The following is a 12464-nucleotide window of genomic DNA, read 5'->3' on the forward strand; positions in this document are numbered from 1 at the left end:
GGTGTTTTGAGGTGATTTTATACGCAGATTCGTAATTTTAAATGGTATTCGAATTTCGACAAAAATATGAACATTTCGATAACTCGTCTATTATTTTCACAAACTTTCCTAAATAAAATATTTTAAATATTTATTAATTTATTAATGGACTTAATGGACCTATTATACTTGGCTAATGAGCCAAAGATTACAACATGAGTTTTAACTAGAATAAAAAGCTAATAAACCTCCTCAACCACACCATAACTCTCGCCCATCATCCCCTAAACACAAGGACTCCTCCTAACAGCAGCACACAGCCACACACCAGCACCTTCACGTGATTTGGGCAAGGAAAATTCAGCAAAGCATCTCCCCTTTCGCTCCGCCAACGTTCCTAGCATCGTAAGTTGATTTTCGAGCGTAATATATGCAAAGGCACGCCTCAATCTTCCTTCAAATATCTTTCACACCATATTATGTGCTTGATACATGATTGCATGAAAAACATGATACACTTTATATATTTTCGTTTTTATGGCTATACATACACAAAAATAGTATTTTCATCTTTTAAAACTCCTCCTAATGATGCACAAAGGGGCTGCCATGGTAGGAGAACTTGAAGGGATATTTTTCCATGTGTTTGAGAACCCTTAGGAGCATGCTTTAAGGTTGTACAAGTGAAGCAACTAGATTGAACGAAAATTGGATGTTTTGAGGACTAGGGTTTCGGCTAGGGTTTTCTAGAGGGCTGCGACTTCTAGCTACTATAGGGCCACATCCAGGGGATCTAAGGGGATGGTACAAAGGTCCTAGGGTGGCTGTGCAAAGGGTGGAAGCAAGCTAGGAGAGGGCTGCTCGGGTTTAGAGGTTTCTAAGGCTAAGGCTTGTGATTCTACTTCCTAGGTGCCCGCGGCTGCTAGCTGCTGTTAGGTCACATCTAGGGGTCCTAAGGGGGCTGAACCATGGTCTTACATAGGCTGAACGATGGCTGGTTTGAGGCTAAGGGGCTGTGGCCGTGAGAGGTGGAGTTGCGCATGCAAGGGATCGGGTTTGGGGGTTCGTGGTTCTAGGTCTTCTAGGCTCAGTCTAGTAGGGTTCTTAAGGGTTATTCATGGTCCTAGGTGGGTCTATACATGGCTGTTAGGGGCTGGAGTCGAAGGGAGTAAGGGTTGGCAAGCTAGGGTTTCTTTCGAGTTTGAGCAGAAAATTCTAGTAAGGTTTTAGTCTTGTTCAAGGGTTATAATTGGCTTGAATTGGTTTGAAAAAGGTTTATTTATGTGTTAGGAAGCTTTGGTTCAAGTTTGGTAAAGTTTGGTTAAGTTTCGAGTCAATACGAGTCAAAACCGAGATGTACGTCTAAGTTTAAAAACGAATCGAGGAATTTATCGAATACCTAATTTTATGCCTAAGGAATATTTGAGGGAGTGTTTTAAGGTAATAGGTTAAGTTTGGAATGATTTGGGACGTCGTTTCTAGGTCTAGGGATAAATATAGAAAGTTATGCTTCTAGGGGTAAAACAGTCATTTTACACCTAAAATTTTAAGACGTCCTAGAACTACCCTAAATGCTGTAAAATATGTTAATATGTTCATTTTAAATGTTTATGGAATTTATTGATGTAAATTTAACGCTAAAAGATATGTTGCATGTTTGGTTTAAAAGAAAAATGATTTATGTATTTTTTAATTTTTATAAGTGATGAAAATATGAAAAGTTGAAGGAGGTGAAATGATTGTGACTAATACGAATATACGATCATTATGATGATACGATGATATGTAAGGCCAATGCTCATTTGACGGGTGAGAGTGTCGCTGATGTCTCCGTCGTCCAGTACTGTGGTAATACGTAGATGGATCCATCGACCTTCAGCTAAAACCAAAGTCACAAATAACGATCTGAATTCATCGAAAATAAAAACGTATACGTATATGATGAGAAGGAAAATATATATGATGAAAAGGAAATATAATATGAGATGATGAAAGGAAAAATGTTTAAGCTATGAATGTCATGAAAAGCTATTTTAAGTAAAAGTATTTTCACTATTGCATATGATTGTATATGTAATACTTATTATCGTGGTTAAGGTTTGCTGAGTCAATAGAGTTACTAGGTGTGATCGATGTAGATGAACATGATGTTGATTTTAATGGAGGACTTGATGGTTGAACTAGCTAGACTGAAGGTTCACACAACCCGAGAATCAGCGCTAGTTTTCCGCAAATAAAATAAGTTTATGATTTATGTTTACTTGAAAGATTTTATGACTTATGATGCCCTTGAGAGGTTATGAAAGGATGTTCGAGTTAAGTTATTTTTGAAATAATGTTAGTTTAGGTTGGTGGATGTTTTACGATGTTATGCGTTGAATTACATTCTTTTGGATTTTCAAATAATAGTTGGTTGATTAAGTTTAAATGATACAAAAGTATTTTAAAAATATATATGTATATACATAGTAATTTCGGCCGAATGAATTAGAAAGGGAAAAAAATTTCTAGTACATTTTAAAGAAAAACGAGTAGTGAACGTTTCAATTAAGAAATTGATAATTCGAGATCAACATGTTGGGATCCACCGAATTTAAAATGGAAAACCAAGTATACTTCAGATTACATTATCCCGAGAAGTCCAACTAGATGAATGAGATCCTAACACGTGGTAGATAAGATTGATTTCGGATCTTCTGAACTAGTCCGAATGCAGCCTATAAAGGAAAGCTGATTTCATTTGTTTCCTACACTTCTTCCTTCAGTTACTCTCTCTCGAATTCTAGCCTTATACCTTAGGTTTTCTAGTCAGTTCATAAAGCAGTTTGGTGTCGAGAAGTTTCGGAGCTAGTGTCGACTCGATGAGGGGTCGATGAACTGGGACGCAGATCGAGATATCATCAGCGGGCTGACGACAGACACAAGTATAATTGTAAAGCCTTAATTGTTCATTTAAGGATCATTATGAAAAATTTTAAAACATGTTTGGTAATTCAGGATCTTGTTTGATAGTGATTTCATTATATTCATATTGTCAAGGTTTAGACAAGTAAGCTTTATTTAGATTGTTTTAATGAGGTATGTGATGTAATGACTGAGATATCCAAGCGTAGTATACACACTTATATACTACAAATTTATCTGTTGCATGATACGAGTTTTACTTCTTTGGCATATTATGCATGACATATCATGTTGGGCCTGATATCTTTTGAGATATACCTCGTTTGTTGGGGCCGCTCAGCCCTGTTCTGTATTGTGGACGGTTGGACATCGAGAAATATAAAGTCTGACGGGACCCGCAAGCTCTGATGACATTGGACATTGTAGGTCCACGTCTTGATGATAAGTGTGGGAGCCAAAACATGCCTAGGACAGATCAGAGACTACACACTCAGGAGCCTCTAGACTGAGCATGAGATTCTTAACTTGATCCTTGATATCTGATTGTATTGTATTTCACATGCATCATATTAATTTATATATTCGTGCATTCTCGTATTAAGCGGTTGTTGCTAACGTCCTTATTTTCATCTGGGACACCCCATTTCCCCGGGCCAGGTCTTAGGTTGGACGGTTCGGACGGCCAGGACAGTGGCTAGAGCAGTTGGATTTTCAGTTGTGATCTAGTGGAGGTTTTATTTCGTTTCTTGTATGTAGTTCAGAATTATGTTTTCGATATTGTTGTATTAACGTTTAAGACTGAAATCATTGTTTTGTTTTCGTTTGAGTTGTAAGATGATTAAGTTATTTGGTTTCTGCTATTTAATTGTTGTTATCAAGTTTAAATTTTGCATGCTTATTAGTCTATTTAGTAGTGGCTCAGATAAGGATGCTACACTATTCGACATCTCCCATGTTTCAAACTCCCTCTTTTCATCCGAGGTGCTCTTATCAATAATGACATGAGGAGAGTCGACTTTTATCGCAAGGTCTAAATCCATGACTCTAAGAACTATAAGCAAATTCTCTTGCCATGATTTTAAGTTGGAATCATTTAGCATAGAAATAGAATTAATGTTGGAATGAGTATTCGCAAGAGTCAAATCTGAATAAAGAAAAAAAACCAAATATACATGTTCAACCAAATATAAAAATAAATAACAAAAAATTCAAATAATGTAAACCTCATGAACAGGATACCGATCACTACATTAATGTTTTATCTTTAGATAAAATATTAACTTATAAGTAATATCCTGACACTGCAATCAAACACTGATAGTATAAATCTTCCTTTGGCCGATCAATATTCATATAAATAACATATACCAAAAAATTTTTATATTTCTAAATAAAATTAATTTTCATAACATATGTCACTTTGACTATATTTTGTTTTATCTATCTATTTTAAAATGCATCTAACATTATCTTTATTTGAATAATTGAAAATTTAACTTAAATTGAACCGTACAAAATTTTTAAAATTTCCAGAAAGTTGAGCACGGGGGCACCACGAGGGCGTGCCATTGCCCAGCAACGCAGATGCACTGAAACAGCACGCATGCACGTCTCTTCCTGTACTTGAGTGCGCCCTAACTCGATTTTGGTAAAACTTTTACCCAAATTTTCGATTTTACTCTAATTTTTTATGAACAAAAAACAAGACGGAAAATTGAAGTCTTACGCCAAATCCTCAAAATTTTCAACAAATTTTTTTTTTACAGAAACCGAATATTTAAAATATTTATTTTCAACCAAAATTCTTTTCTAGATCTGAAGCCATATAAAAAATATTTGAAATAAAATTTTATTTTTCATATTTGGATCCAAATAATATTATAAACCTTAAAGAAATCACAATGATTCAACATGGGTGACTCTAATACCACTTTGTTGGGGAAAACAATATAAACATAGAATTCACAATGCTAAATCATTAAAGATTTGACTGAAAACTTAAAACGGAAGCTTACTTGAAACCATAATTCTTTAGAATGAGTCTTGAATTTTCAAATCTACGAGTTATTCATTGAGAGAATCATTTAGTTTTCTCTTTTGATCTTATTTATAATGAAGTCTTAATTTTTTATAATATAATAAATGTTCGAGTCTGTGATTAAATTAATGGGATAATGAAGTCTTAATTTAAGTTTAAATATGTTTAGTCTCGAGTAAGTATTTGATTTTGAGTTAATTCACAACGTTACGTTTATGTTTCTTGAATGAAAATTTAAATTAGAAAAACATAAATATCGAATAAAAATATGACACACTGAATTGGTAATCAGTTCATTTTTATTGATTTAATCTTAAATTTAAGATTTTCCTATTATTTTATCTCTTTTTTTTTTACTTAAAAATATTTAAAATTATAGTGAAAATTTGAAATGTCTTTTCACGTTAATTAAATTCATGCTAAATACGTTTGTATCTTATAAAAATTGAAACTTGACCAAGACCTTTAATTAAACCCTTGCTTCTATATGTGCTTAATAATCAACAGCTAATTACTCCAGAAATCTGGTTGTTTAGCTCAGAAATTTCTCAGAACATGAAAAATCTCCGACTCTGGTCAAATTTATTACGTGAAGTAATATTTTTTCATATGAATGAGACAAAGATGTGAATTAATATGAAATGATGTATGTATGATATACTGAATTTAAGATACTACATTGTAATGATATATTTACCAAATATCACTAATGAATTCATAGTTCATCAATACCCAAATGCATGTCACATAAACTTATATGTCATCATCTCAAAGATAATTTGTGTGAGACATATTTTCTCACATATATAGAACTGTAAGATTGTTTCGCACGAGACTTACTCAATATATATTTATCAGNAACTTACTTTTTTTTTATAAAGTGCAAAAGATTATAACATACTTATACATAATGCATACGTGTTGAATGTGCAAAATTATAATCATAATCCATATATGATCTTTTTATTTTATTAAATTCTTAATTTTTATTTGAAACGATTGGATGATTATGCAAGCGTGTGGGTCACACGATGAGTCACCCCCATCAAATCAAACTCGTCTTCCTATGATCCTACCCACCATGTTTGCCCTCTGTCTCGATCCTTCCCTCCTATAAATAACCTTCATCAACCCAATGGAAATCCTCTGTGCCTCGTGAAAATCTCCATTGCCGAATAGAGATATCTCTTACAAATCTACAAAACCCATTTTCTCATTTTCAGGAATAATTTTCCTCCATTTCCATGGATTCTTGCCTGAACTCGGTCTTTGGCTCACTTTCCCCTTTTGATTGTCTTCTCTTTGGTATATATGTTAAAATATTGCTCAAGTTCGTTTGTGATCATTAATCGATGGAAATTGTTAAATACGACTCTGTTTTTCATGACGTAAAACAGAGGAAAAGCAAAAGAGAATGAATTACAAGTTATTTTTGGAGGAAATTAAATGTTTGCTTTCTATTTTGTGAACAGATTTAGATGACACCCTCTATTCTTCCGACACAGGAATTGGAAAAGCTCTGAAACAAAACGTTCAAGGTTTCATGATATTTTTGGTGTAAACGTGTGAATTTTACTTCTTTTTCCCTTGGAAAATAGCTGCTAAAATATGATTTTTCTTCACTAATTCTGGGTTTTGCAGATTTTCTTGTTGAAAAATGCGAGTTCCCAGAATCTGAAGTGGTGAATGTTAACAAAGAGTTCTTTAGAACTTATGGAAGCTCATTGGCTGCCCTCCGAGTAATTCATATATCTCAAATTCTTGATGTTAATTTATTGGATCTTTTCGATTGATCAAATGAATTTTATTTAATAATATTTCTATTTCTGCAGGCTTCGGGTTATGATATCAATCCAGATGAATATCACAGGTAACAAAAGAATCCTCTCTGGCCTCGTTCAATTAACTAAAAAACTGCCTATGTTTTTTTTTTAAAAAAAAAAAATCAATTAATTAATTTTTGGTCGCAGTTACGTACACGGAAGATTGCCGTATGATTCGATCATGCCGAACATTCGACTACGAAATATTCTGAAAACAATCAAACAACGAAAAATGGTGGGTAATCTTTTTTATTATTATTATTATTATTATAAGCTGTAGAAAACTATAACAGAGCAAAAATCTGATTTAAAAACGAAAACATTCCGCAGATTTTCACGAATTCGGACATAGTTCACGCGATGAATGCTTTGGATCGCCTAGGAATAAGGGACTGCTTCGAAAAGATAGTCTGTTTCGAGACGATGAATCCGAATATATTGAAATCGAGGCGGCCTGATGAATTCCCCGTGGTGCTGAAGCCTTCAATTCAGGCTTTTAGGGTTGCCATTGATGCAGCAGGGATCGAACCACAGCGAACGGTACACATATTTTTGTCACGTTTTAATTTTAATTTAATGGGTTTTTGTTCAGTTTTTTCCCTTAAGTTTTGGTTTTTTTTAAAAAAAAATACTTTTTTCAGTTATTTTTTGATGACAACGTGAAGAATGTTGCTGCTGGCAAGGCTGCGGGTTTTCGTACTGTTTTGGTGAGTTTGTCATAGGGATGTCAATGGATAGGGTATGAGTCGGATTTCATACATCCATCTTCATACCTATTTATTAAATTTATCCCCATACCCATCGGGTATTGAATTTCATCATCATCCCTATACCCATCGGATACCCATACCCTACCCAAATACCCAATTATCATATACAATTGAATTTTTTCAAATTTAAATTGTTTCAATGAAGTTATGAATATTTAAAAAATTATTTAAATGAACAATAAGAAAAATTATTCACGCTTTATAATAAGTGTATATATATGTGTGTGTGTATATATATATATATAATGAAGTTTTATATATTTTCTTCTCTTTTAATATATAAAGCATCGTTTTCTTTAATTTTCAAATTTATGATTTTATGTATTGANCTCCAACGGGTTCGGAGGAAATTGTCATCCCTAGTTTGTCAGATATTTTCCCCACTTCGATGGTTTATATTTCGCCATGTGTCAAAATTAAAACAATCATACATTTTTTTTATTTTTTATAAAATTTGAATAATGTTGCCGATTTGGTGTACGTGTCACCTGACCCATGATTTTTTAATCGAAATTTGAAAAATAAAAAAAGTGGTGGACAAATCTATTTTAATATATATTTATATAGTTTTTATCCCAATGACTCATATTTCAAAAAACTTAACATTTTATATCAAGATATTAGTAAATGGGCTCGAGGTAGAGTTTCTAAGTCCCACGTAAGTAATAACTCGTTTTACCAAAAGTTATAGTTGGTGGTAATGATACAACTCAATTTTTTAAACTGCACAGCAGCTCAAGAACCATACTTCGATCGTTCTACCAAGTATGGACAATTATTGCACTCAAAAATCTCCTTCTCAATAATTGCATTCTTTGCAGCAACCAATGAGAATCGAACTCGTGGTCTTGGCTCTGATACCAATTATAGGACCGAGCGCTTGTAGCTTTACCAAAAGCTATAGCCGGTGGTAATGGTAAAACTCAAATATTTTAAACCCCACAACAGCTCAAGCATCATGATTCGATCGCTCTACCAAACTGTAATAATTATTGTACTCAACAAAGCCTCTCCACTCCAATCGAAATGATATTTCATATTTATTTTGTTATATTATTTATATACTAATTATATATCTTGCATCAATCAAATCATTAAATTTAAATTACAATATTAATCTTAACAAAAAATATTATTATTATATTATTAATTATTAAAAAGACAACATGATAATTTATCATTTAATCTCAAATTTAATAAATCAAATCTAACAAATTGTTATTTATCAACCGAATCAAATATTATATTGACTAAAATTTTTTATTTATTTTTTGTTATATTAGTTATCTGCATATTATTATCATATTTTATCTTCAAACGATATTAAAAGAGTATAAATAAAATATTGATTTGATTTGATTTGTTGGATTATAGGTTGGACAAGCAATAAAGAGAAAAGAAGCGGATTATGCGTTGGAAACAATAACCAATATGGTTCAACTGATTCCTGAAATATGGCAAAAAGAAGAGAGCGACAAAACAATTCTGTCCGCTAGAAGTGAAATGGACTTGGTTCTTGTGGGGGCATAATGGTCTTTGCACATATGTTGTTCTTCATGTAATGTATGTAATCCGTCCATGCTGACATTGTGCAATTTGCTCATAAATAACAAGATTATATTGAGAATTTATTTCATAACTTTCGACTTTAGTTTCTTTGTTTTTAGTGTAGAAATTAGAATTAACGAATCAAATTTAAAATTCACTGTCGTTAGAATATCTAGAAGTCAGATTTTTTTTTCCATTCAAACAGATGATTTTAGTATCTGTCACGTTTGTATCATCACAAAATTTGTACAAATAGAATTCAATAAGCTACTGTGACGAACAATAGGATTAGGCGGTTCGGCGTTTTTATACCGCGACGGTCTTATATTAATTTCCAGAAAGTACACAATTACAAGATATGAAAAATTTGCAGAAATTTAGGATCCAGACTCTCTCCTTGATCTCTCCAACTCCAAGACACTCTGTTTTCCAGGCATTTGTTTCCTGTTGCACGAGACCAACTGGTCGGTCCACCTTATGCTTCCCAAAGACATACTTTCAACCGTTTCATTTTTTTTAAAAAAATATAAAAAATGTTGTGAAAAAGTAAAAATTTACGGTAAAAAGTAAAAATCTCAAACTCTCAAAATTACCACACCACACACTTCATAATATTTTTCTCTCAACTTAATTGTGATTTTCTTCACAAATGAGAGATCTATTTATAGAAAAACTTTACAAATAATCCAAAAATAAATTACATCATTACCTTCATCATCACACACAAATTTCAATATTCGACACCTAATTTTACCTAATTTTCAACATTCAACATTATAATTTTCAACACAAATGTTTCATATTTTCAACACTCCCCCTTGTGATGATGATCATAATACAATGATTGTCTTCATTATATGTTTTTATACTGCCTCGTTAAAACTCTTACTAGGAAAAACCCATTGGGATAAAAACCATAGTAAAAGAAAAAGAGTGCAGTCACGTAAACTCCCCCTCATTATGACATGAATAATTCTTCACAAATTTCGTAGATTGCGCATCTCAATATTATATGTATGTGCTTTCTGAATATTGTCGTATGAAGTGCCTTTGTGAAGAGATACGATGAATTTTTACTTGATTGAATGTGACGAACATCAATATATTTATTCTTCTCAAGTTCCTTGGTGAATGCGAAGAACTTAGGAGGAATATGTTTAGTTCTGTCGCTTTTTATGTATCCTTCTTTCATTTGAGCAACACATGCAGCATTATCTTCATATAGTATCACAGGCTTCTCGTCGAATGATAATCCGCATGAGATTTGGATATGTTGGGTCATTGATTTTAACCACACACATTCACGGCTTGCTTCATGTAGTGCGATAATCTCGGCATGATTTGATGAATTTGTTACGAGTGTTTGTTTCTGTGAACGCCAAGAAATTGCAGTGCCTCCACGAGTAAATACATATCCAGTTTGGGAACGTGCCTTGTGTATATCAGATAAGTATCCAGCATCGGCATAACCAATTATACTTGTATTAGCATCTTTTGAATACAAAAGTCCCAAGTCTGTCGTTCTTCGTAGATAACGGAATATATGTTTAATTCCGTTCCAGTGTCTATTTGTTGGATATGTGCTAAATCTTGCCAATAAATTTACGGCAAAAGATATATCAGGCCTTGTACAATTTGTAAGATACATAAGGGCACCGATAGCACTTAAATATGGTACTTCTGGACCAAGAATATCTTCATCATCTTCACGTGGACGGAATGGATCATTTTATATGTTTAATGATCTAACAACCAATGGAGTACTTAAAAGATTTGATTTATCCATATTAAAACGTTTTAGGATCTTTTCTGTATAATTTTTCTGGTGAACAAATATTCCACATTCTTTTTGTTCAATTTGTAAACCCAGACAATACTTGGTTTTTTCAAGATCTTTCATTTCAAACTCTTCCTTCAAGTATGACACAACTTCATAAATTTCATTATTCGTTCCAATGATGTTTAAATCATCAACATATACAACAATAATTACGCATCCGGATGTTGTTTTCTTAATGAAAACACAAAGACATATTGAATTATTTACATATCCCTTTTTCATCAAGTGATCACTTAGCCGATTATACCACATTCGGCCAGATTGATTTAACCCATATAATAATCTTTGTAATTTCACAGAATAACATTCTCTGAGTTTTGAACTTTGTGCTTCAGGCATCTTAAATCCTTCAAGGATTTTCATATATATATTACTATCAAGTGATCCATATAAGTAATCTGTAACAACATCCATAAAACGCATTTCTAAATTTTCAGATACCGCCAGGCTAATCAAATACCGAAACGTAATTGTATCCATCACGGGAGAATACATTTCTTCATAATCAATTCCAGGCCTTTGAGCAAAACCTTGTGCAACAAGTCGAGCTTTATATCTTACTATTTCATTTTTCTCATTTCGCTTTCGAATAAAAACTCATTTGTATCCAACAGCTTTTACACCTTCAGGTGTAAGGACTACAGGTCCAAAAACATTACGTTTATTTAGCGAATCTAATTCAACCTGGATGACATCTTTCCATTTTATCCAATCCTGCCGATTTTTACATTCACAAAAAAAATTTGATTCATGATTTTCATTATCATTGATGATTTCCATTGCCACATTATAAGAAAATATATCATCAATTTCTTCTATATCTTTTCGGTTCCATATTTTTCCAGTATTAATATAATTTATAGAGATTTCATGATTCTCGTCAGTTTATGGTTCTGACAGAACATTTTCATCATCATGTGTTTCTTCAGGAACAACATTCTCTATTTTGTGATCATCATGTGTTTTTTCAGGAACATCATTCTCTATTTTGTGATCATTGTGTTTCTCTATTAATTTTATTTTTGAGGATTTTTATCCTTGGAACCGACTGGCCTTCCACGCTTCAGGCGTTTTACGACATCATGACTTTGTTCAATTTGTTTCTTTGGAATTTCAATTCGAGCAGGAGCATTTACAGCATGTATATATGATTTAGTTACCCTTTTTGCATCTGTAAATGCATCTGGTATTTGATTTGCTATTCTTTGCAAGTGCACAATTTGCTGTACATCTTTTTCACATTGTTGTGTTCTTGGATCCAGATGTAACAATGATGATACATACCATGTAATTTCTTTTTCGGTATGTTTCTTGTCTCCCCCTAACATTGGGAAGATTTCCTCATTAAAATGACAATCAGCAAAACGTGCTGTGAACACGTCGCCTGTCTGAGGTTCAAGATATCGAATGATTGATGGACTATCATAACCGATATAAATACCAATCTTTCTTTGAGGTCCCATTTTCTTTCGTTGAGGTGGTGCAATAGGCACATACACCATACATCCAAAAATTCTCAGATGAGAAATGTCTGGTTCTTTACCAAATGCAAGCTGCAATGG

The 12464-nt window shown here is 32.9% G+C and overlaps 1 protein-coding gene across 1 annotated transcript; it reads left to right on the forward strand.

The window, feature by feature from the left end:
- The first annotated feature begins 6009 nt into the window (after positions 1-6009).
- LOC140979241 (uncharacterized protein C24B11.05-like) lies at positions 6010-9158 on the forward strand. The gene is made up of 8 exons (XM_073444572.1): positions 6010-6226; positions 6394-6459; positions 6563-6660; positions 6754-6791; positions 6892-6979; positions 7075-7284; positions 7386-7451; positions 8889-9158. Exons 1-8 carry the CDS (start codon positions 6166-6168, stop codon positions 9042-9044), a joined length of 783 nt encoding a protein of 260 aa, XP_073300673.1. The 5' UTR covers positions 6010-6165; the 3' UTR covers positions 9045-9158.
- The last annotated feature ends 3306 nt before the right edge of the window (positions 9159-12464 follow it).

This window comes from Primulina huaijiensis, chromosome 6 (genome assembly GCF_012295235.1).
Source record: "Primulina huaijiensis isolate GDHJ02 chromosome 6, ASM1229523v2, whole genome shotgun sequence".
In the NCBI taxonomy this organism is placed as follows: Eukaryota; Viridiplantae; Streptophyta; class Magnoliopsida; order Lamiales; family Gesneriaceae; genus Primulina; species Primulina huaijiensis.

Excerpts from the sequence above, each read along its gene's own strand:
- LOC140979241 (XM_073444572.1), top strand. The coding sequence starts at position 6,166 with ATGGATTCTTGCCTGAACTCGGTCTTTGGCTCACTTTCCCCTTTTGAT. Across the intron at positions 6,227-6,393 it reads TTTTGATTGTCTTCTCTTTG|ATTTAGATGACACCCTCTAT; the intron begins GTATATATGTTA and ends TTTTGTGAACAG. Across the intron at positions 6,460-6,562 it reads TCTGAAACAAAACGTTCAAG|ATTTTCTTGTTGAAAAATGC; the intron begins GTTTCATGATAT and ends TGGGTTTTGCAG.